Consider the following 23,707-nt stretch of genomic DNA (forward strand, 5'->3'; position numbering starts at 1 on the left):
CATGAAGATACAGTCATAAATGTGGCCTCTAGAGTGTTAACAAGCTTTTCCTTTGATTTGACCTGGTGACCTAGTTTTTTATTCCACCTGACCCAGATTTGAACTTGACCTATAGATCATGAAGATTAACATTCTGACCAAGTTTCATTAAGATATGGTCATAAATGTGGCCTCTAGAGTGTTAACTAGATTTTCCTTTGATTTGACCTGGTGACCTAGTTTTTGATCCAAGATGACCCAATATCAAACTCATCCAAGATTTTATTCAGGGTAACATTCTGACCAAGTTTCATTAAGACTGGGCCAAAATTGTGACCTCTAGAGTGATAACAAGCTTTTCCTCTGATTTGACCTAGTGACCTAGTTTTTAACTCCAGATGACCCAATAACAAACTTGTCCAAGATTTTATTGAGAGTAACTTTCTGACCAAGTTTCATTAAGAATAAGATTGGGTCAAAATTGTGACCTCTAGAGTGTTAACAAGCTTTTCCTTTGATTTGACCTGGTGACCTAGTTTTTGACCCCAGATAACCCAATATCGAATTCATCCAAGCTTTTATTGAGGGCAACAATCTGGCCAAGTTTCATTAAGATTGGGCAAAAATTGTGACCTCTAGAGTGTTAACAAGCTTTTCCTTTGATTTGACCTGGTGACCTAGTTTTTGACCCCAGATCACCCAATATCGAACTCGTCCAAGATTTTATTAAGGGTAACATTCTGACCAAGTTTCATTAAGATTGGGCCAAAATTGTGACCTCTAGAGTGATAACAAGCTTTTCCTTTGATTTGACCTAGTGACCTAGTTTTTAACCCCAGATGACCCAATATCAAACTTGTCCAAGATTTTATTGAGAGTAACTTTCTGACCAAGTTTCATTAAGAATAAGATTGTGTCAAAATTGTGACCTCTAGAGTGTTAACAAGCTTTTCCTTTGATTTGAACTGGTGACCTAGTTTTTGATCCCAGATAACCCAATATCGAACTCATCCAAGATTTTATTGAGGGCAACATTCTGGCCAAGTTTCATAAAGATTGGGCAAAAATTGTGACCTCTACAGTGTTAACAAGCTTTTCCTTTGATTTGACCTGGTGACCTAGTTTTTGACCCTAGATGACCCAATATCGAACTCGTTCAAGACTTTATTGTGGGTAACATTCTGACCAAGTTTCATTCAGATTGAATCAAAATTGTGACCTCTAGAGTGTTAACAAGCTTTTCCTTTGATTTGACCTGGTGACCTAGTTTTTGAACCCAGATGAACCAATATCGAACTCGTCCAAGATTTTATGGAGGTTAGAGTGTTAACAGTCAAAATGTTGACGACGGACGACTGACGACGACGGACAATGGACACAGGGCGATCACAAAAGCTCACCTTGAGCACTTTGTGCTCAGGTGAGCTAAACAAGAGCTGTCGGATGACAGCGCGCTCGACTATTCGAAGAATTGATTGAAGAATGGGGTCAAAATATTTCCATAGATTTTCAGACTAAACAAAAAAATGGATTAAACAAAAAATGTTCCTGTATTTGTTGATTTCGATTAGTCTTGCACTAAATGGCAATGTGTGACCATGATGGCAAATATGTTAAGTTATATGTTAGGCAAAACATGGACTTATATGAAAAATTTAACTAATTTCCAAGTCCAAAAGGGGCCATAATTCAGTCAAAATAGTTGACAGAGTTATGTACTCTTGCCTACAGATGGAAATCATGTTGATAAACTAGTGTTAAAAGTTTCAAAGCCACAGTTCAAATAGTTTTGACAAAACGCTGACTTGTAAGAAAAACTGAACAAATTTGAAAGTCCAAAAAGGGCCATAATTCAGTCAAAATAGTTGTCAGAGTTATGTACTCTTGCCTAGAGATGGAAATCATAATGATAAACAAGTGTTTAAAGTTTAAAAGACATATGTCAAATAGTCTTGACAAAACATGGACATATACAAACAGAACCAGTTTCCAAGTACAAAAAGGGCCATAATTCAGCCAAAAAAGAGGAGAGAGTTACGTACTCTTGCCTATTGATAGAGACTATTATACTGAACAAGATATAAAAGTTTCAAAGCCATATGTCAACCACTTTACACAAAATATAAACTGGTACGAAAAACTTAACCAAGATTTCTAAGTCAAAAGGGGCCATAATTCAGTCAAAATGCTTTGATGGAGTTATGTACTCTTGCCTACAACTGGATATTGTGATGGTAAACAAGTGTTTAAAGTTTCAAAGCTTTATCTCAAAAGACTTTGTCAAAATGTGGACTGGTACGAAAAACTTAACCAAGATTTCTAAGTCAAAAAGGGGCCATAATTCAGTCAAAATGCTTGATGGAGTTATGTACTCTTGCCCACAACTGGACATGGTGATGGTAAACAAGTGTTGAAAGTTTCAAAGCTTTATCTCAAAAGACTTTGTCAAAATATGAACTGGTACGAAAAACTTAACCAAGATTTCTAAGTCAAAAGGGGCCATAATTCAGTCAAAATGCTTGACAGAGTTATGTACTCTTGCCTATAACTGGACATGGTGATGGTAAACAAGTGTTGAAAGTTTCAAAGCTTTATCTCAAAAGACTTTGTCAAAATATGAACTGGTACGAAAAACTTAACCAAGATTTCTAAGTCAAAAGGGGCCATAATTCAGTCAAAATGCTTGACAGAGTTATGTACTCTTGCCTATAACTGGACATGGTGATGGTAAACAAGTGTTGAAAGTTTCAAAGCTTTATCTCAAAAGACTTTGTCAAAATGTGGACTGGTACGAAAAACTTAACCAGGGTGTGACGCCGACGCCGACGCCGTGGTGAGTAGGATAGCTCTACTTATTCTTTGAATAGTCGAGTTAAAAAAGAATAGGTTAGAGGGGACAACATGAAAATCTGGAAAAGGTCAAACAGGGAACATTTAGAAATTGAACCAGCGGTTTCAGAGGAGAAAATGTTTAAACCTTTCCATAAAGCAATATAGAGATAACAAGCCCTTCACCCTGACAGCCATGCTTTTAAATGTAACAAAATTATTTTAAGGAGTTAGGTAGAGGGTCACCTAAGGAACATTACTGAGAAATTGTTTTGAAATCAAGCCATCGGAGAAGACTTTCCACAAAGCCATATAGTGAAATTGGGCTGGGAGTTCAATAGAAGAGGACATATAGCATACAGGGAAAAACTAGCTCCGCCTCCTGGCAGCCATGTTTTTAAACAAAACAGGAAATTTTTAAGGAATTTGGAAGAGAGTCCTCCAAGAAACATTTCTGTGAAATTACTTCAAAATAGGGCCAGCAGTTCCTGAGAAGATTTTTAGAAATTTCCTTTAGGTTACCATGGCAACCAGAATTCTGCATGGACTACTTAGATTGAACACAATCTGAATAGGGACCACACCACACATCATCTCATCACAACCTACCTAAATGCCAAGTCTAAGTCAATACAATAGTATTGTATAATTATTATGTATTATATAATTATATAATATATATATATATAATAGTTATAAGGTTATGCTCCAGACATTAAATATGAGGGACATTTTCTACCTTGACCTTTGACCTAATGGCCTACTTTATGCGCTCTGCACATAGTCTAATCTCTACCTACCTATATACCAACTTTAAAGTCAATACCTCAAACAGTTTTGCTCTGGACACGAAAAATAAGACAGACCAACAGATGGACAGACAAACGCAACATCATATAAAAATCCTTTTTTTTAAAACAGGCATATAAAACTAGATGCCCACGGGCAACATGTCGAGCCCGCCAGTTGTCAAAAGGACTAACAGCACCAAGTTTTAACCTTTGACCTCTAAGTATGACCTTGATCTTTGAGGTAGGGGTCTTGGAGTTGCACATGACACTCTGTCTCATTGAGACAAACATTTATGCCAAATAAAAAATGACTGCTTTATGCATGGCAAAGTTACAGCCCGGACAAGCTCTAAAATTACCTTTGACCCCAAAGTGTGACCTTGACCTTTGAGATAGGGACCCAAGGTTTGCACACAACACTTGGTTTCATAGTGGTGAACATTTACGCCAAAGACAAAAAAGACTGCTCCATACTTATCAAAGTTATGGCCTGGACAAGCTCTAAAATGACCTTTGACCCCTGTGACCTTGACCTCTGAGATAGGGACCTGGGGTTTGCACATGACATTCCCTCTCACTGAGTTAAACATTTATGCCAAATATAAACAAGAGCACCGCCTTGCGGGTGCTGACGCTCATCTGATTTTTTTTGTGTAATAGAAATATTGTCCTACCCACGATTTTCTAAGTCTAAAAAGGGCCATCATTCTTGCAAAAAGCAGGATAGAATTATGTTTCTTGATGTACAGTGTCCACTTATGATGGTGAAAAACTGTTGCAAGTTTTAAAGCAATAGCTTTGATAGTTTATGAGAAAAGTCGACTTAAACATAATACTCAACCAAGAAAATGATTTTCTAAGTCCAAAAGGGGCAATAATTATTGCAAAAAGCAGGATGAAGTTATGTTGCTTGCTATACAGGGTCAGCTTATGATGGTGAACAAGTGTTGCAAGTTTCAAAGCAATAGCTTTGATAGTTTAAGAGAAAAAGTTGACCTAAACATAAAACTTAACCAAGAAATCTGATATTTTCTAAGTCAAAAAGGGGCCATAAATCTTGCAAAAAGCAGGATGGAGTTATGTTTCTTGCTGTACAGGGTCAGCTGATGATGGTGAACAAGTGTTGCAAGTTTTAAAGCAACAGCTTTGATAGTTTAGGATAAAAGCTGACCTAAACATAAAACTTAACCAAGAAAACTGATTTTCTAAGTCCAAAAGGGGCAATAATTCTTGCAAAAAGCAAGATGGAGTTATGGTTCTTGATGTACAGGGTCTGCTTATGATGGTGAACAAGTATTCCAAGTTTCAAAGCAATAGCTTTGATAGTTTAGGAGAAAAGTTGACCTAAACATAAAACTTAACCAAGAAATCTGATATTTTATAAGTACAAAAGGGGCCATAAATCTTGCAAAAAGCAAGATGGAGTTATGTTTCTTGCTATACAGGGTCAGCTTATGATGGTGAACAAGTATTCCAAGTTTCAAAGCAATAGCTTTGATAGTTTAGGAGAAAAGCTGACCTAAACATAAAACTTAACCAGGCAACGCCGACGCCGACGCCGACAACCGCTCAAGTGATGACAATAACTCATCATTTTTTTTCAAAAAATCAGATGAGCTAAAAAGATTCCTCAATGTATGTCAAAGTTATGGGCCCGCAAGATCTGACATGAACTTTGACCTCCAACTGTGACCTTGACCTTTGAGATAGGAACCTGGGGTTTATGCATGACACTCCGTCTCACTGAGGTTAACATTCATGCCAAATATAAACAAGATTGCTCTATGCGTGTCAAAGTTATGGTCCAGACGGACACATGCATGCACGCACTGACGGACGGACGCACGCAGACAAATACACCGAACAGCCATTTGGACAACTATGTCTTCGCTTCCGCAAGCGGGCTCGACAAAAAAAGGGTTCACTTTAGTCTTTAAATGGTTGAAAAATTAATGCATTGTTTCCTAACAGAATGTCTTTCCTCTATAATGAATTAATTTTTTCGAAAAAAAATTATTGTTTCTTCAAAAAAATATCACCAAATATTGCTGAAATCATAGATTTGTTAAGAAAATACACTTTCTGTCCAGATTTGGGACATATGGGGAAGCTTTTAGAAGCAAGCAATGTAAGAGACAACAACAAAAATTTGACCATAGGTCCAACTTCTCCTACAGAAATTCTTATCACTTTTTGATTGTGGACAACACCTGTGCTCATACTGAAAATGTTTAACAGTTTCAGTATGAGTGCAGCTATAATAAAATATCTATCAAAATTGAAAGTTTTCCATACCCATAATTTTGAAGCATTTTTCTTTAAATCTGACTTTTTTTTTTTTTTCAATAATAAATATATTGCAAATATTGCAAGCAGTTATTAATGGAAGGAAATTTACAATTCCTCATTCAGAGATTTAAGGCCATTTTGAGGCTTAAGTGAACTGTCCCCTTTATCTTACTTTTTTTCTTACTTTTGAGAGATTAATTTAACATAAATGCTGTGAAATGATATTATGTTGTTTATAAAATGAGGAAAATGGAAACAAGCGGGCCATGATGGCCCTATATCGCTCAAAATGAGGAAAATCGAAACAAGAGGGCCATGATGGCCCTATATCGCTCACCTTAGTACCATTGCTCAAAATGATATGATCAAGTTTTGACATAGAGCACATACGCATACATATTTATGATTAAATATCATCAGGATAAACATTTTCTTGTAACAGTCCCTTTTGACCTAGTCAGGGCCAATTTCCATACCAAGTTTGAGGGTCCCAGGCTCAAATGCTGCATTTTTGTACTAACATGACTTTCCTCACCCTTGGAGACTTAAATAACATTTAAAACCAATCTCATTAGATGCTGCTGAGATATATTTGTTTACATAAAATAAAGGAAGGTAATTTGTCATAAATTCAGTCAAAAGTTATCTACCCTGATTGTACGAGTCCATCTGATGGCACAAATGACATTTCAAATCATTATATTCATTGGTTACTGAGATACACCCATTTTAATTTGAAACAAAGGGAGGTAAATTGACATAAAATCAGTCCATAGCTATCTACCCTGATTGTCTCAGTCAAACTAAAGACAATAATGAAATTTCAAATGAGTTTTATAAATATTTACCTAGATAAATCCATTTTTATTAAAATGAGGGGAGGTAATCATGCATTGGTATATGCATGTAGAAGATACAAAGTACAAGCCTATACAGCAATATATTAGTAAATTATTCATATTGATAAATGTTCAATCAAGAGTTATCTAATATGACTATTTCTTACCATGGAAGACATAAATAACATTTCAAACCATTAGAAGCTGCTAAGGTGTATTCATTTAGATAAAAAATAAAGTGAGGTAATTTGTCATAAATTCAGTCAATTTGTATCTTCACTGATTGTCCAAGTCCATCTGTTGACATAAATGAAATTTCTGATCAGTATCTTCATTAGTTACGGATATATACCCATTTTAATTTGAAATAAAGGGAGGTAATTTGACATAAAATCAGTCCATAGTTATCTACCCCGATTGACTCAGTCCAACTAATGACAATAATGAAATTTCAAATAAGTCCTATAAGTACTTACTGATATAAATCCATTTTGATTACAATCAGGAGAGGTAATCAAGATATAAAATAACTCTGGAACCTAGGATTGGATCTGACAGATTCGACATGGAATCCAAGATTTATTGTTGTTGAAGATATTTTGGAAGTTTGTATCAAATCAAACCATAAATGAAGTCTCTATATGGCTGCAAAAGCCAAAACAGCAAATTTTGGACCTTTAAGGGGCCATAACTCTGGAACCCATACAGGAATATAGCCAGTTCAAGAAAGGAACCAAGATCTTGTGGTGATACAAGTTGTGTGCAAGTTTGGTTAAAATCAAATCATAAATGAAGCTGCTATTGTGCAGACAAGGTCAAAATAGCTAATTGGCCCTTTCAGGGGCCATAACTCTGAAACCCTTTATGGGATCTAGCCGGTTCAAGAAAGGAACCGAGATCTTATGGTGACACAAGTTGTGTGCAAGTTTGGTTAAAATCAAATCATAAATGAAGCTGCTATTGTGCAGACAAGGTCAAAATAGCTAATTGGCCCTTTCCGGGGCCATAACTCTGAAACCCTTTATGGGATCTAGCCGGTTCAAGAAAGGAACCAAGATCTTAAGGTGATACAAGTTGTGTGCAAGTTTGGTAAAAATCAAATCATAAATAAAGCTGCTATTGTGCAGACAAGGTCAAAATAGCTAAGTTTTGCTCTTTCGGGGGCCATAACTGGACCCCATAATGGGATCTGGCCAGTTCAAGAAAGGAACCAAAATCTTATGGTGATACAAGTTGTGTACAAGTTTGATTAAAACAAAATCATAAATGAAACCACTATCGTGCAGACAAGAAATTGTTGACGCACGCACGGACACACGCATAGACTGACAACGGACGAAGGGTGATCACAAAAGCTCACCTTGTCACTATGTGACAGGTGAGCTAAAAAATAAGGGTAGACCTTTTAGCTCTGTGACAGTGTAAGTCCATTTATTTTTATGCCTTTGCAGTTGAATGCAAGGCTTATTCAAATACAATTTAAGGTTTTCTTTAAAAACAGTCTGAACTATAGCCATTATTTTATAAATCTTTTTATCACTTAATCTAGTAACAAAATATCCTTTTTTAATTTTGACAAAATTCTATCAAGGCTGACAAGGATTGTAGTATTTCACAGGCAGTTTTAATTCAAACATTTTTTCAAGTATAATGGGGACAACTGAATTGTCAAATATACACATGCTGTTTCCTGTGAGTCCACACTACCCGGTACTCCAAGTCACCAGATTAACATGCTGCATGAACCACTTCTAATACAAACAGACTTTTATATATTCCACTCTGATTTCTCCAGAATAATGAATATGAAAATCCATATACCCCTGTTATATTTAAACTGTTACATTTCTCATTTAGGATGAAGCAGTGCCATATACAATCATTTTGTTCCTCGGTGGTTGCTGGCTTAGCAGCATACTGTCTGTACAGACATTTTTAAATGTTAGTTACACAGACCTATTGTCCAGGATCAGACCTGTGTCCCATTGTCTCCCTTCTCTTGTTCAGACCTATCCTGATCGGCATCCTCTATTGGTTTAAATATATTGTACCTGTAGTACTGAAGTTCCTCTATACTTTCTTTGATATCGTCTAGAGCTCTGCAAAAAAGATGACATTAAATTGTTATCAAAATGGACTGTAATTAAAGGAATATATTACGTACAAGAGAATTAGGAACAGGAGAGTTTCATAATCTAACAATAGCTGCTCCTAACCATGCTCACATTATGCCCATTTGGAAGTAGACTGGAACAGGACATTAAAATATACATATATTTTGTTGTCGAGGGCAAGAAACTGAATGGGAAGTATAACAAGGGCTTAACTATTCAAAAGCCTTGTCACTAAAAATAGCTTAAAATAATAAATATAAAGATATAAACAAGCACAAAAGGTCAAAGAACTTTCCCCTCTAATGATGCTTAATGAAAGAACAGATTGTTTAAACAAGAGCACCGCCTTGCGGGTGCAGACACTTATCTGATTTTTTTGTCTCTGTATAATAGAAATATTGTCCTACCTATGATTTTCTAAGTCCAAAAGGGGCTATAATTCTTGCAAAAAGCAATGTAGAGTTATGATACTTGCTGTGCAGAGTCAGCTTTTAATGGCGAATAACTGCTCTAAGTTTTAAAGCAATAGCTTTGACCGTTAAGGAGAAAAGTTGACAAACGCAAAATTTAACCAAGAATTCTGATATTTTCTAAGTCCAAATGGGCCCATAATTCTTGCAAAAAATAGGATGGAGTTATGTTTCTTGCTGTACAGAGTCAGCTTTTGATGGTGAACAAGTGTTGCAAGTTTTATAGCAATAGCTTTGATAGTTTAGGAGAAAAGCTGACCTAAACACAAAACTTAACCAAGAAATCTGATTTTCAAAGTCCAAAAGGGGCCATAATTCTTGCAAAAAGCAGGATGGAGTTATGTTTCTTGCTGTACATAGTCAGCTTTTGGTGGTGAACAAGTGTGGCAAGTTTTAAAGCAATAGCTTTGATAGTTTAGGAGAAAATCTGACCTAAATACAAAACTTAACCAAGAAATCTGATTTTCAAAGTCCAAAAAGGCCATAATTCTTGCCAAAAGCAGAATGGAGCTATGTTTCTTGCTGTATAGAGTCAGCTATTGATGTTGAACAAGTGTTGCAAGTTTTAAAGCAATAGCTTTGATAGTTTAGGAGAAAAGCTGACCTAAACATAGAACTTAACCAGGCAATGCCGACACAGATGCCAACGACAATCACGCGATGACAATAACTCATCATTTTTTTTTAAAAAAAAATCAGATGAGCTAAAAAAATAATCCAGAACAGGGCATAACTTTGTAAAAATACAAAATAGAGTTGTTTAGTTCATGTCCACTTCATGCTGATAACATTTCAATGCAGTTGTTACACTTCAAAGTCCAAAAAGGGCCATATCCAGTTAATATGCACATGTCCACTTCATGCTGATGATGTGTATGAATGCACATGTCAATTGGAAGGAAACTGTTCCAATTGGACGGAGTGTTCAAACCTCATATGCCTCTCGTCTTCAAAAATGGAAGCATAAAAAATTAAGGATGGCGGGTATGTGTTCATCCAATGTGTTATCAGGCAGGGTTTAAACATGTATTAATACCAGAAGATAAGTAATCCTTTAATATATTTTTGGAAGCAAATTGCATCTTTACATTCTGAAAGCTATATACTTGTGGAAATCTTCACACATAGTCATATTTTAACATTGCAAAAAATATTTCAGACCAAGCCAAAAATTGTTTGAACAGTCTGAAAATACTTGTTACATTAAAAAAGATGGCTATACCTGTGTGTCAACTTCTTCTTTGGTGCATTTGAAAATTCTCTCGTGTACCATCTTCTACAAAATAAAAATTCTATCATAAAAATTCATTATCAGAATCCTTTTTATAAATGCTTTGCAGTTTTATGATTCCATAATTATCAAACTTTGATCAGAAAATATATACATTTTGTATATGTTAAATATAAATTATTAAACAGTTATTGTATCATGGGTGCATATCACTTTGGTCAGGTCCATAGACTTGGATATTCACCGATATTATGTCACGGTAAAGGTCTTGAATGTTAAAATGGGGAGAAAATATGCAGACGACTGGCTAGCTCAGTCATTAGAGCATCAGAACGGTATCCCTAGGCCCCAGGTTCGAGTCCTGGTCTGTCTGCACATTTTTTTTTCTCACCCTGTAACATCTGACGCCCAACATGGGACCGTGACGGCATTACACTGGTTAGTCTTAGATGCCTGTAATTGCTAGATTTATAAAATACCTCCTGAAATTTGAGGACGAATTTCAAAGTGGTGGGGAAATATGTCACTACTTAGGACTTGAATATCAAAACGGGGAGAAAATGTGTAGGCTGCCAGCTAGCTCAGTGGGTAGAGTATCAGAACGGTATTTTGAGGCCCCAGGCTGTCTGACTGCACATTTTTTTTCACCCTATGACAACTATCATACAGTAAGTGTTTTATTTTATGACTACACTTAACAAGGAATCGGTAAAACCGAATGATGCTCCCTGATGCATGTGCTTGTCTCAAAATGGGGAATAACATATTAGAAACCAAAACAAGAGCTGTCTGTAAGACAGTGTGCTCCACTATTCGGCGATTTGACAGTAAAATGAATTTATGTCTCAATAAGAGACCTATACTTTAAAAGGAAGATACACCAAGTCTTATATACTACTAAGGTTATATCCAGAAAGCGAAGATTGCCAAAAAACTGAAACTGAAAGGGGCATAATTCTGTCAAAAATACAATCAGAGTTATGGGGATTGTAACCACACACGCAGATGATGATTATAAAGATATACTTTTCATTTCAAGTCATTATCTTTTAAAGTACCAAAGAAATGTCTATAAACAAAGCTGTCGAAAAAAATTAACATGAAAATAATTCCAAGTATAACAACTTGGTGACCTTGACCTTGGGTATAATGGGCCCAGCCCCAGCACATACTTTGTATGCTGGACAATGTTTATGTGAAATTACAGTAAGATATAAGCAATAGTAACAAAGATATGACAGGAAAACAAAGGTTGCCGAAAAACTTTAACCTTAAAAATAACCTAAGTATAACACCTTGGTGACCTTGACCTTGGGTATAATGGGCCCAGCCCCTGCACATACTTTGTTTGCATGCTGAACAATGTTAATATGAAGTGACAGTAAGATATAAGCAATAGTAACAAAGAAAAACAAAGGTTGCCGAAAAACTTTAACCAAGAAAGCTCACGCCAACGCTGACGCCGACACTGGGGCGAGTAGAATAGCACACCTATACTCCGAATAGTGGAGCTAAAAAATGGATAAAATAAAAAGAAGAAAATTGAATAAAGGGAGATAATTCAAAAACTAGGTAAGTTAGAGTTATGGTTCTTTGACATTGCACTTCCCATCAATGGCCTATATCATTTTGTGAAGTTTCAATGAAATGCCATTAATACTTTTCAAGTAATGCTCCAGACAAGCCTTATTTTGTATAATAAAGGGAGATAACTCAAAAACTAGGTAATGTTGAGTTATGGTTCTTTGACACTGCACTTCCCGTCAATGGTCTCTATCATTTTGTGAAGTTTCAATGAAATGACATTAATTTTTTTCAAAAAATGCTCCAGACAAGACTTATTATGTATAATAAAGGAAGATAATTCAAAAACTAGGTTAAGTAAAGTTATGGTTCTTTGACACTGCACTCCCCGTCAATGGCCTCTATCATTTTGTGAAGTTTCAATGAAATGCCATTAATCCTTTTCAAGTAATGCTCTGGACAAGCTTTATTTTGTATAATAAAGGGAGGTAATTCAAAAACTAGGTAAGGTAGGGTTATGACTCTTTGACATTACACTTTGTCTCAATGGCCTCTATGATTATGTGTAGTTTCAATGAAATGCCATTACTGGTAATAATTTCCAAGTTATACTCCAGACAAAAGTGTGACGGAAGGACGGACGGACAAAGCGGCAACTATATGCTCGCCCTTCGGGGAGCATAAAAATAAGTAGTGTGGTTAATATCACAGTCAGACAGTCAATACACAATTTTATCAAACTTCAAAGAGGCTGCTAATTGGATTACACATTTATAGAAACCAGATTTGGTTTGCTGGAGTTTGACAGATCTATATTTAGTATAGTGTTGTGTTTGTTTTGAAGATTGGTTGCTTGTTCAAGTTTGATTTCAAGACTATCACTTTTTGCATTGAATTATCACATTCTATGGACATCAATGTGACCAGTTATTAACAAACAAAATAAGCGGAATTTATGAGTCATAAAATAAAATAGATTCTTAGGGTTGTTTTAAATACTAGGCACAAGTTCTGCAGTGGAAATATTAGTGATATGTGCATATTTCTGGATACAAATCTAGTATATAGTATATATTACACCTATAAACTAGAGGGGTTTTTTTTTTTGGTTTTTTTCAAGAAAAACATGTCTCCTGTCACATAACATGCAGAAATTGTAAAATGCCACAGATAAGGACCATAACTCCAGGGAAAATCACTAAACTGTAACATTCCATTGAAATAGACATCTAGGCTAGACAGCAGCAACTTCTGTGATGTTTGGTAGAATTCCAACCAGTGGTACAGAAGTAGCACAGATCAAAGAATTTGACAAATCAAGGGTCATGACTCCTCTGAAAATCATTTAATCAGAACATGACAATAATACGCGCAACTACGCTTCACACTAATGACTTGTGAGGTTTGGTGAAATTCAGCCTAACTTTATACAGCAAGTAGTTTTAACACTGTAAAATATGACAAATCAAGGGCCATTACTCTGCTGAAAATCTCTGAACTTGAACATGCCTGAGATATGTATAACAAGGCTTTGTACTGATAACTCCTGTAAGGTTTGGTGGAAATCTACCTAAAGTGGTAAGAGAAGTTGCCAACATACCATAAAACTTGACAAATAAAAGGTGGTACACCCCTGAAAATCATTGAATGGGAACATGCCGAAAATATGCATAATAAGACTTAGCACTGATCCCTCATGTAAGGTATGGTGGAAATTTGCCCTATTATATAGGAAAAGTGGCTAAAACATCATTAATTGGACAAAATCAAGGACCTTAACTCTGCTGAGAAACACTGAACCGGAACATGCCCATGATATGCACAACTAGGCTTAGGAATGATCACTTCTGTGCAGTTTGGTGTTATTGGAGCAGTTGCCCAGACAAGGTAAAATACAACATATCAAGGGTCATAACTCCACTGAAAATCACATTAGCTGAACACGTCGACAATATGCAGAATGATGAATGGCACTGATCACTCCTGTAAGGTTTCGTTGAAATCCCCCAAATAATATGAGAAGTGACTAATTTATCATAATTTTGACGAATCAAGGTATAACTCTGCTGAATATCATAAAACTGGAAAATTACGACAATATGCACAGTGACGCTTGGCACTGATTACTCCTGTAAGGTTTGGTGGAAATCATCCCAGTTATATCAGAGAAGCAGCTGAAACATTATAAAATTTGATGAATCAAAAGCCACATCTCTGCTAAAAATAATCAGACTGGAAAATTATGACGATACAATCACAGTTGTGAAGTTTGGTGTAAATCAATCCAGTGGTGTTTGGGGTGTTGTGTGGCAACCTTTGTGACAGACAAACAGTAGCACAAAATCAATATGCCTCCCCCACTACATGATGGAGACATAATGATAAATATTTGTTCTTCAGCTGGAGTAGAATTGAAAATATTAATGTATATGAGCCTTTTAACACAATGACACCTGTTAAAATGGCATCTTACACCGTTATGACATTTACGCATGACAACTGCAAAGTACTGACATTTAAAGTTTCATTGTGATGAAACAGAAGTATGTAATAATGTAATAATGACGTTTACAGTTTCACTGTAATGTAATAAAGTTATTTATTTGCCAACAGATATGTTTACATCAGCAAAGAAAATCAATACAAACTGCTATAGAAATAAATCTACAAAATATTCCCCATATATAAATCTGATATTGATATGATACCTATAAAATACAGTAGGTTTTATTTAGAGCCTTCTTGCCAAAAGCTTTTAACTTATGATTTTCTAACCATTAAAATTCACTGCTGAATACTGCAGACTGTAGAGTCAGACCTTTTTTATAGCTCTAGTCACATACTTTTTCAAGCTTTACCTATAAAAGTGTAATTTTGCACTTTTTTTATGAACCAAGGGAAATAATTTGTTACAAATACAAACAATTACAGATTGTACAGTTGCCTCCCATTTAACAAAATTTTTCTGCTGGTTTTGTGTTTGGCTCCTAAGTAATTGACAATGGAATGAATTTTCTGTTCTCTACTCTTCTATTCACCATACCATAACTCCCTAGTCCTGTTTGCTTGGACTAGAGAATCATAGGGAGTAATTTATTAATAGTTCTCTAGATTTAAAACAAGAAGAAAGCATATTAATTTTAATTAATTAATTTAAAGCAGGCTTATATTACAAAAGATATGTATTTATACAATAAATTCATAACAGCCCTTAAATGTGACCTCAATAGCCCAGTGGTTTATGTCATTGTCTTGGAATCACTTGCCACTAACTACGTTAGGGAACATGCCATCTGAGTAAGTCAACAAGCATATTTGTGGAAGGTTGTTGTATTGCTGGTTCTTTTGTTTGTTTGTTTGTTTTGGGTTTAACGCCGTTTTTCAACAGTATTTCAGTCATGTAACGGCGGGCAGTTAACCTAACCAGTGTTCCTGGATTCTGTACCAGTACAAACCTGTTCTCCACAAGTAACTGCCAACTTCCCCACATGAATCAGAGGTGGAGGACTAATGATATCAGACACAATGTCGTTTATCAAATAGTCACGGAGAACATACGCCCCGCCCGAGGATCGAACTCGCGACCCCGAGATCCGTAGACCAACGCTCTTACCTATTGAGCTAAGCGGGCGGGCTGTATTGCTGGTTCTACACGGGTGCTTGCCTGTACATGAAATAACCCTCGAATGGGGCACCTGCGGCATCTTCCTCACCATTACAGCTGGCAAGGCATCATATGACTTGAATTGCATTGGTATGACATAAAAATCGGCAAAAAGACCAAAACAGACTAAAATTCAAAACTGACTGACCAACTTTAGGTCATTAAAAGCATGTAAGATAAACTACCTGGATAGCTCTTTGATGGTGCTGACATCCACTAGTCTGTAGTGTAGATGGTCAATAAAACGAGGCATATATTTTACTAGGAACATTCTATCGGCATGTATGGAGTTTCCAGCTAAAGGGGCTTTCCTTTTTACAGTATGTTCTTGAACAAATTGCAGCATTCTATCTTCAGCATCAGATAGAGATATTTTACTTTTTCTCACAGCTTCTGTTAAACCTGACTGAAACAAACAACAGACAGACTGGCATTTTATACAAGTACAAAACAGGCAGTCCAGCTATGCGACTCAATCTATAAGGGTCCTATACAGGCCCCTTTCCTGTGTTATAGATTACAAGTATTTAACCAACCACAACGAACATACTAGGTACATTGTAAGGCTACAGAGCAGGTAGAGTCTGATAAAATTTTCTTGATTTAAATAAAAGAATAAATTTTCAAATTAAAAAAATACAAGAAATTGCTAAATAGAAATTGTTAAATTGCAATTTCTTTCACAAAAAGTCATGAAGTGACTTGTGAAATCTTTAATCAATATTGACATAATTCATATCATTATGTTGCTTTGCGAATTTCATACTGAAGTTACTATATGTTGTGGACTACTAATGGCAAATTTCTCCTGGTACCCATAAACATACATAATATATTGGAATCTTGTAACTCATTTATGCAAAAACAACAAAACCTACCTCCCCATGGTGTTGTTTACACCAGTCTCCCATGTTGTCCAAAACACTGTCTGGCTGGTGAATTACCAAATCCTCTGTCTGCATGTATAATAACAATTATTTTGGTTAGTCTATCTACTGTTATTACTATTCATTTATATTTTCAATCAACTCAATTCAGGGTTTTCCCTAGGAAATTCATTTTGAAGGACATCATGTCCCCCCAAATTTATTTTTCTGGAAAAAAGACACTATTTTGGAGGACATGTTTCGATTTGCTTGAATACTTTGATACTCTTTTGGGCTTTAATAGTTTAAATTGATTGAAATTAACTTTTAATTAATTTGGAAAATTGTTTTTTGGGGAAAACTCAAGCCCCTCTTTGCTAAGAAAAGGGGGACATGGACCTCGAAAAGTGGTAAATTGACCACCTTTTTGGGGGCTAGGGAAAACCCTGCAATTATTTAATTTTTTACTAATTAAAGTTATTTTAAAACTAAATTTATACTTACCCACTTGGATGAAAGTTCCAAGCTTATCTAAATCACACTTGTTTCTTTGTTTTGTTGGGTTTAAAATCACATTCAATACAGTTAAATTGCACATACATGTATATTGTGTCTTTCCAGTTAACAGCAAAGGAAGAACCCAGCAGCCCCTTTGGGCTGTATTTCAGGCACCCGCAGGTACCTAGTTATAACAATGATATTCAGCAGGATAGCTTCCTCACATGAAAGCATCCTACACCCCTGGTGAGGTTTTGAACCAACAGTGGTAAGGGAAAAGTGATCTTAAGTAAGCAACATTAATCACTCTGCCTTTAGTCTTCTTTTAGTTTATCAACATCACACCCAACACAATTATAAGTCATATAGAAGCTTTAGACGACCAAGGTGCCCCTTAGGGCATAAATTTCAGACACCAATGGGTACCTGAGTAGAACCACCAACATTCTTTACCTCAGTTTGATACCTTCCTTACATGAAAAATTCCTGCACTCATCATGCAAGGTTATGAACCCACAGCACTGACAAGTAATTGATTCTACATCAACCACTTTATCCTCTTAGCAAGGGAGGATCCCCATCCCTGGGTCTAGTTTCTGCCTTTTAGAAATTGCCAAATAGCATCCAACACCTTATCCACAAGATCACCATTTCTTTAAAACAAGAGCACCGCCTTGCGGGTGCTGACGCTCATCTGATTTTTTTTGTATAATAGAAATATTGTCCTACCCATGATTTTCTAAGTCTAAAAAGGGCCATCACTCTTGCAAAAAGCAGGATAGAGTTATGTTTCTTGATGTACAGTGTCCACTTATGATGGTGAAAAACTGTTGCAAGTTTTAAAGCAATAGCTTTGATAGTTTATGAGAAAAGTTGACTTAAACATAATATTCAACCAAGAAAATGATTTTTCTAAGTCCAAAAGGGGCAATAATTATTGCAAAAAGCAGGATGGAGTTATGTTGCTTGCTGTACAGGGTCAGCTTATGATGGTGAACAAGAGTTGCAAGTTTTAAAGCAATAGCTTTGATAGTTTAAGAGAAAAAGTTGAGCTAAACATAAAACTTAACCAAGAAATCTGATATTTTCTAAGTCCAAAAGGGGCCATAAATCTTGCAAAAAGCAGGATGGAGTTATGTTTCTTGCTGTACAGGGTCAGCTTATGATGGTGAACAAGTGTTGCAAGTTTTAAAGGAATAGCTTTGATAGTTTAGGATAAAAGCTGACCTAAACATAAAACTTAACCAAGAAAACTGATTTTCTAAGTCCAAAAGGGGCAATAATTCTTGCAAAAAGCAAGATGGAGTTATGTTTCTTGATGTACAGGGTCTGCTTATGATAGTGAACATGTATTCCATGTTTCAAAGCAAAAGCTTTGATAGTTTAGGAGAAAAGTTGACCTAAACATAAAACTTAACCAAGAAATCTGATATTTTCTAAGTACAAAAGGGGCCATAAATCTTGCAAAAAGCAAGATGGAGTTATGTTTCTTGCTATACAGGGTCAGCTTATGATGGTGAACAAGTATTCCAAGTTTCAAAGCAATAGCTTTGATAGTTTAGGAGAAAAGCTGACCTAAACATAAAACTTAACCAGGCAACGCCGACGCAGACGCCGACGCCAACAACCGCTCAAGTGATGACAATAACTCATCATTTTTTTTCAAAAAATCAGATGAGCTAAAAACTGTCTGACTTGACAATTCTGTTTTAAGCTAAACTCATCAATCTAGACCTTAGCACTTAATAAAAGGTGCTGTATATATGCATTATGAAATTGGTTTATATGAATCAAACACAAAAACATATTTGTTTGCTCTGCTTTACTTTTAAATTATGAATCTTAATTTTTCAGTAACTATGTAAAATATTAATAAGTGATTTAGTGTACAATGATGCATATCATATAATATAAATATAACCAATTTTATATTTTCATTAAATCTAACTTATACAAGAAGTAAAAAGAGGAATTCATACCTCAGCAATAATGTTCAAATCTGCATCAGTGACGAGACATGCCATTTCCAGGATATGTTCTTTTTCAACATCTAGTCCTGACATCTGCAAACAAATGAAATACCATCTGGACTTAATCCTGCCCTCCATGCATGCAAACTTTTATTTGGTTAACCTTTATTTTGTTCGCACAGATGCGTAAGAAACAGAAAAAAATTTCAGGTCAAGTTTACGGAAATACCAATTTCACAATAATTTGCCTTGCACATGTCGCTAAAAGAATTTCATTTTATGGCTCAGACAAGATTTAAAATGACCTCTGACCCTAAGTGTGCTCTTGAACTTTGAAAAGGGGACCTTGGGGTCGTGTAAGACACTGGTTTGTAGTCCAAATAATAGGACGTTTCAGGACAGCTTGATAACTTTTGACTGTTGCTGTCCTGTTAGGTCAAAACTTATTCTGCATTATTTCTGTTAGAAAATCCACAATAAAATATGTTGGGAACCTTTTCTGGTACATGTACAATGTATTTGTAATGATTACATCTATGATAATGAATTTATGTGACATTAAAGCATAAAATTGCCTCGCTGACATTTTTTGAATGTATATTTTGTGTTTTGTTTCTGCAATGTAGTGTCATTGGCAGTCCGCTGTGTATTATACTATTAAGTCCAACAAATTTGACGTGACCCTAGGAAATATTGAGATAAATTTTTCATTTCGGCAATACCTCCACTCGCGTCAAACACACGAAAGACCAAAATAGTGAAGGAAATTTCCAATGAAATTTTCATCACTGCTGACTCTTTGCAATGCCGATTATGTCACGAATTGGCCATAAATTCAAATAAAACTTACAGGTATTAAAAGGGGATTGGTTCAATTTCTCATTGATTTATATAAAAATTTATCAAATAATTTCCAAAATTACAAATTTTCTGGTGATTTAAACCTTTGTATGACATACTGTACACAATTAACATTTACTGCGTCTACACATGCTATGTGCAAGCAATAAAACTAGTAACATTACATGTTTATCCTCCATTATTTTGGTCCTTTGAAGTTCGTTTAGATTGCCCTGTCACAAATATGAAACATGTTTAGACTGCCCCTTCACAAATATAAAACAAGCTAAACATCAAATTATTTTGACTAGCTGTGTATTGAAACCGGTATCAGGGTAGATATCTCCTCGCCCCCGTTCACATCATATTTACAAAGATTTAAGTCTCTTATTTGAAATTATGATTTATATTCAACCCATTTGAAGTTTCTACTTGAAAATAAATTTTAATGTATTCGGAGCAAGTAAGTCTGACCAGTATTTTATGACTTTTTTTAATTTAATGTCATCGTTTTCCTAACAGTAAAATGCAGATATGGGTAAGGCTTAGAGGAATGACAACTATAAAATATCAGATCTTAAAATAAGTCATCCTGATAAGCCAAATGAGATAAGGCCACAATTTTGGTGCATCATAATTCCTGTGAGACTGATAGACTACCTGTTTTCCTAGTAAAAATAATTCGACCTTCACATTGTTTTATATTTGTGATGGGGCAATCTAAACGTAAAAAATTTGAAGGACTAAAATAATGGAGGATAATTCACAGTACACGGTCGTGTAAAGTTATTGGTTTTATCGCTTGCGCATATTGGCGTAAGGTACACGGTGAACTTTAATCGTGTACAGTACATACATAGGTTTAAATCACCTCGTAATTTTGGATATTATTTGATCATTTTTACATAGATCAATGAGGAATTGAATCCCCTTTCGATACATAATAATATTACATTAAGTATTATTTGAATTTATGGCTAATTCGTGAAATAATCGGCATTTAAACCTATATCTAGTTGAACTAATCTAACATATACAGTTTGATTTATATTAATTGTGACGGTCAAACTGTGGCTGCAAAAGTCAGAAATGGGCTATTCCAGAAAATATCCACCACCCCCACCCCCTCCCGGAGACATTTTACCCACCTCTCCCCCTTCCACACCTCGTTTACCTCAAAATACCCCCCTCCCCTTCCTCCCAATAGGATCCCTCCAAATATCCCCCCTCCCCTCCCATTAAAAAGCAGCCACTCAGAGACAGTAAGCTTCTCTAAACCTATATCATGTAAAGCGTAGGCAGCGATGAAAATTTCATCGGAAGTTGCTTCAACTATTTTGGTCTTTCGAGTGTTTCACTGTTTGACGCGAGTGAGGATATTGCCCATATGAAAAAGGCAGTGGCTAGAGAACCGGAATCGGTTCCCTAGACTGCGAACTTCTTCGCATAGACAACTCTATGAGAATAGGCTAGGATTACGGAAGTATTTAAGAGGCATCAAAGTTATGTTAGGAAATCCATAAATGACATTGTAAATTTACTCATTTCACTAAATATTTCGTGCTATCGATCGGCCGTTTTGGGTTAGTATAACCTTAATGGCGGTGCGCGGAAATATAGAATTATCTATGTTTCGTATATACCATCATCAAGTCAACACAAATGGTCTTTAATAACATACAATATGGTTATAAATCATAAAATTCAATGTAGAATCTATAGATTTTTTTTTAAATATAACTAGATTTTTTTTTAAATCTAACTTTGACACTCATATTTCTAATATATATCCACGCGCCGCCATTAAGATTATACTAACCCAAAACGGCGGATTGAAAACACGAAATAATAAGGCAGGCATGAAAAATTAAGTGAAATAAGTAAGTTTACAACATCATTTATGCGTGTCCTAACATATACTTTATGCCTCTTAAAATACTTCCGTAATCCTAGCCTATCCTCACAGGTTTGTCTAGGAATACGGAACTTCCGTAATCCTAGAACCGGAGGCTAGGATTACGGTACCGTAATCGTAGCCACTGCCTATGAAAAAATATCTCAGTATTTTCTAGGATCACGTCAAATTAGTTGGACTACCTGTTTTCCATTCGTTTCCTGTTTCAGAAAAAAATCTGCCAAATACTAAATATGCTCCATGCATGTGGAAGTTAATGTAGTTTTAGTTTGCCACATAATTTCTTAATGAGCGCTTTATGACTAAGATTACCGTGTATAGATTACCTCCAAGTCTACCCATACCAGTCTTTCGTTTTTATTTTGTAAACGCCTCCGTCTTTTAGCTTCAGAAGACATACTTCTCTGTAAAGTTTTTGGGACGATTTTTGAGGTAGATAATTTAGATGAAAAGAATAATTTACAAGTAGACCGGATAATCTGCATAATTTGAACGCTCGGTGTAAATTATGTCTAAAATCCGTGCAAATCCGTTTTTCCGTCGGTTATTAATAAAACCCGGCCCAACCCGGACCGACCCAAACAACCGATTCCGATTGTACGGAAACCACCGAAAACTCACGGACGGAAGGCTAATATAATTACGGATAATTATAGTGTCGTCTTAATTAATGCAAATGGCTATTTTACTTTACTAGGAAGGTATTTAATATTGATGTTCAAAATATATGTTCAAAGAGGTATTGCACTTCAAATAAACAAATACCTAAAATAATGAGATATTTTAGGTGACTAAATTACATTCACTGTAGCTCGACAATGAATATTTAGTAAACATGGCAAATAAACAGCAGGTATCCAGTAACATACTTGCCTGGTCTTATAATCCTCTGCGCTTTCCGTCATTCCGGAGCTATATCTCGGAACTGGTTTGGAATATTTAGATAAAACTTCACATACAAGTTAACCACTATATGGATGCGGCAAGTCAATTTCCGTCAGATTAGAATTATGACCCTTAGTAGTTTCTAGTGTCAACTATATATGTACTATAAATATTGTAATTTTTGCTTCATGATTTGTGACATATTTGACCAAGAACTATGAATCTTGATGGGTATTACTGTGCATACTTTAAACAGAAATAGAAGTGTACACTCAGCAAAATTCCTAATCGGTCTGTTTATATATTGTATTACTATTTTGTTAACAATGCATGTATTCACACGGAATAGAAGTGTACACTCAGCAAAATTCCTAATCGGTCTGTTTATATTGTATTACAATTTTGTTAACAATGCATGTATTCACACGAAATCTCACATACAGACATTTAAAATAGGTACTGCAGCTAATTATTAATTTATTTTTGGCGACTCATGGCCAAAGTAACCACATTAGGCGTTTTGACCAATATTCTATATTTTGCACGTGCAGGGCATGTAAACGAACAACGAACATGCACGTGTTCATTTACACTTTTGACATAATTGACGAACTAGAAAAACACATATCAAGGTGAAATTGACACATGAGCAACGCGATCGAGCTGTCGGAATGTTGCTAGCTGGGACACATTTACGACACGTGTGTAATTATTTTTGCAATTTCAAAAGAAGTTTGTAGCTGTTACTTTCACGGTTATTTCCATCTTTAACCTTCTCACGGGGGAGGAAGTGTTACACGAAGGATGGAGTTCTTCTGATAACCTGTCATGTTTTCTTCTGATAACTGTTACGGAGTTCCTGGAAAACGTTGCAGGGTTCTTCTGATATCTGTATGACAAAACAAGGAATCGGTCGACGAAATGGTAATTATCAATCTTTAGAAAGAGAGAATGGGGTGTAAAACTAAAGTCTGATGATCTAAGTTGCCTAATGTTTTGTGCT

At 35.6% G+C, this 23,707-nt stretch overlaps 1 protein-coding gene across 2 annotated transcripts; it reads right to left on the reverse strand.

The window, feature by feature from the left end:
• Window positions 1-3,449: 3,449 nt before the first annotated feature.
• Window positions 3,450-22,363, reverse strand: LOC123566278 (probable oligoribonuclease). Of its 2 annotated transcripts, none has more exons than XM_045360227.2 (6): window positions 22,132-22,363; window positions 19,074-19,157; window positions 16,609-16,686; window positions 15,916-16,136; window positions 10,534-10,587; window positions 3,450-8,826 (listed from the first exon to the last, which is right to left on the reverse strand). In XM_045360227.2, exons 1-6 carry the CDS (start codon window positions 22,159-22,161, stop codon window positions 8,697-8,699), a joined length of 597 nt encoding a protein of 198 aa, XP_045216162.2. In that variant the 5' UTR covers window positions 22,162-22,363; the 3' UTR covers window positions 3,450-8,696. The 2 variants fall into 2 exon arrangements, with proteins under 2 accessions (XP_045216162.2, XP_045216161.2); XM_045360226.2 differs by having other exon boundaries at window positions 22,146-22,358.
• Window positions 22,364-23,707: the final 1,344 nt, after the last annotated feature.

The sequence above is a fragment of the Mercenaria mercenaria genome, chromosome 8 (assembly GCF_021730395.1).
Source record: "Mercenaria mercenaria strain notata chromosome 8, MADL_Memer_1, whole genome shotgun sequence".
Classification (NCBI taxonomy): domain Eukaryota; kingdom Metazoa; phylum Mollusca; class Bivalvia; order Venerida; family Veneridae; genus Mercenaria; species Mercenaria mercenaria.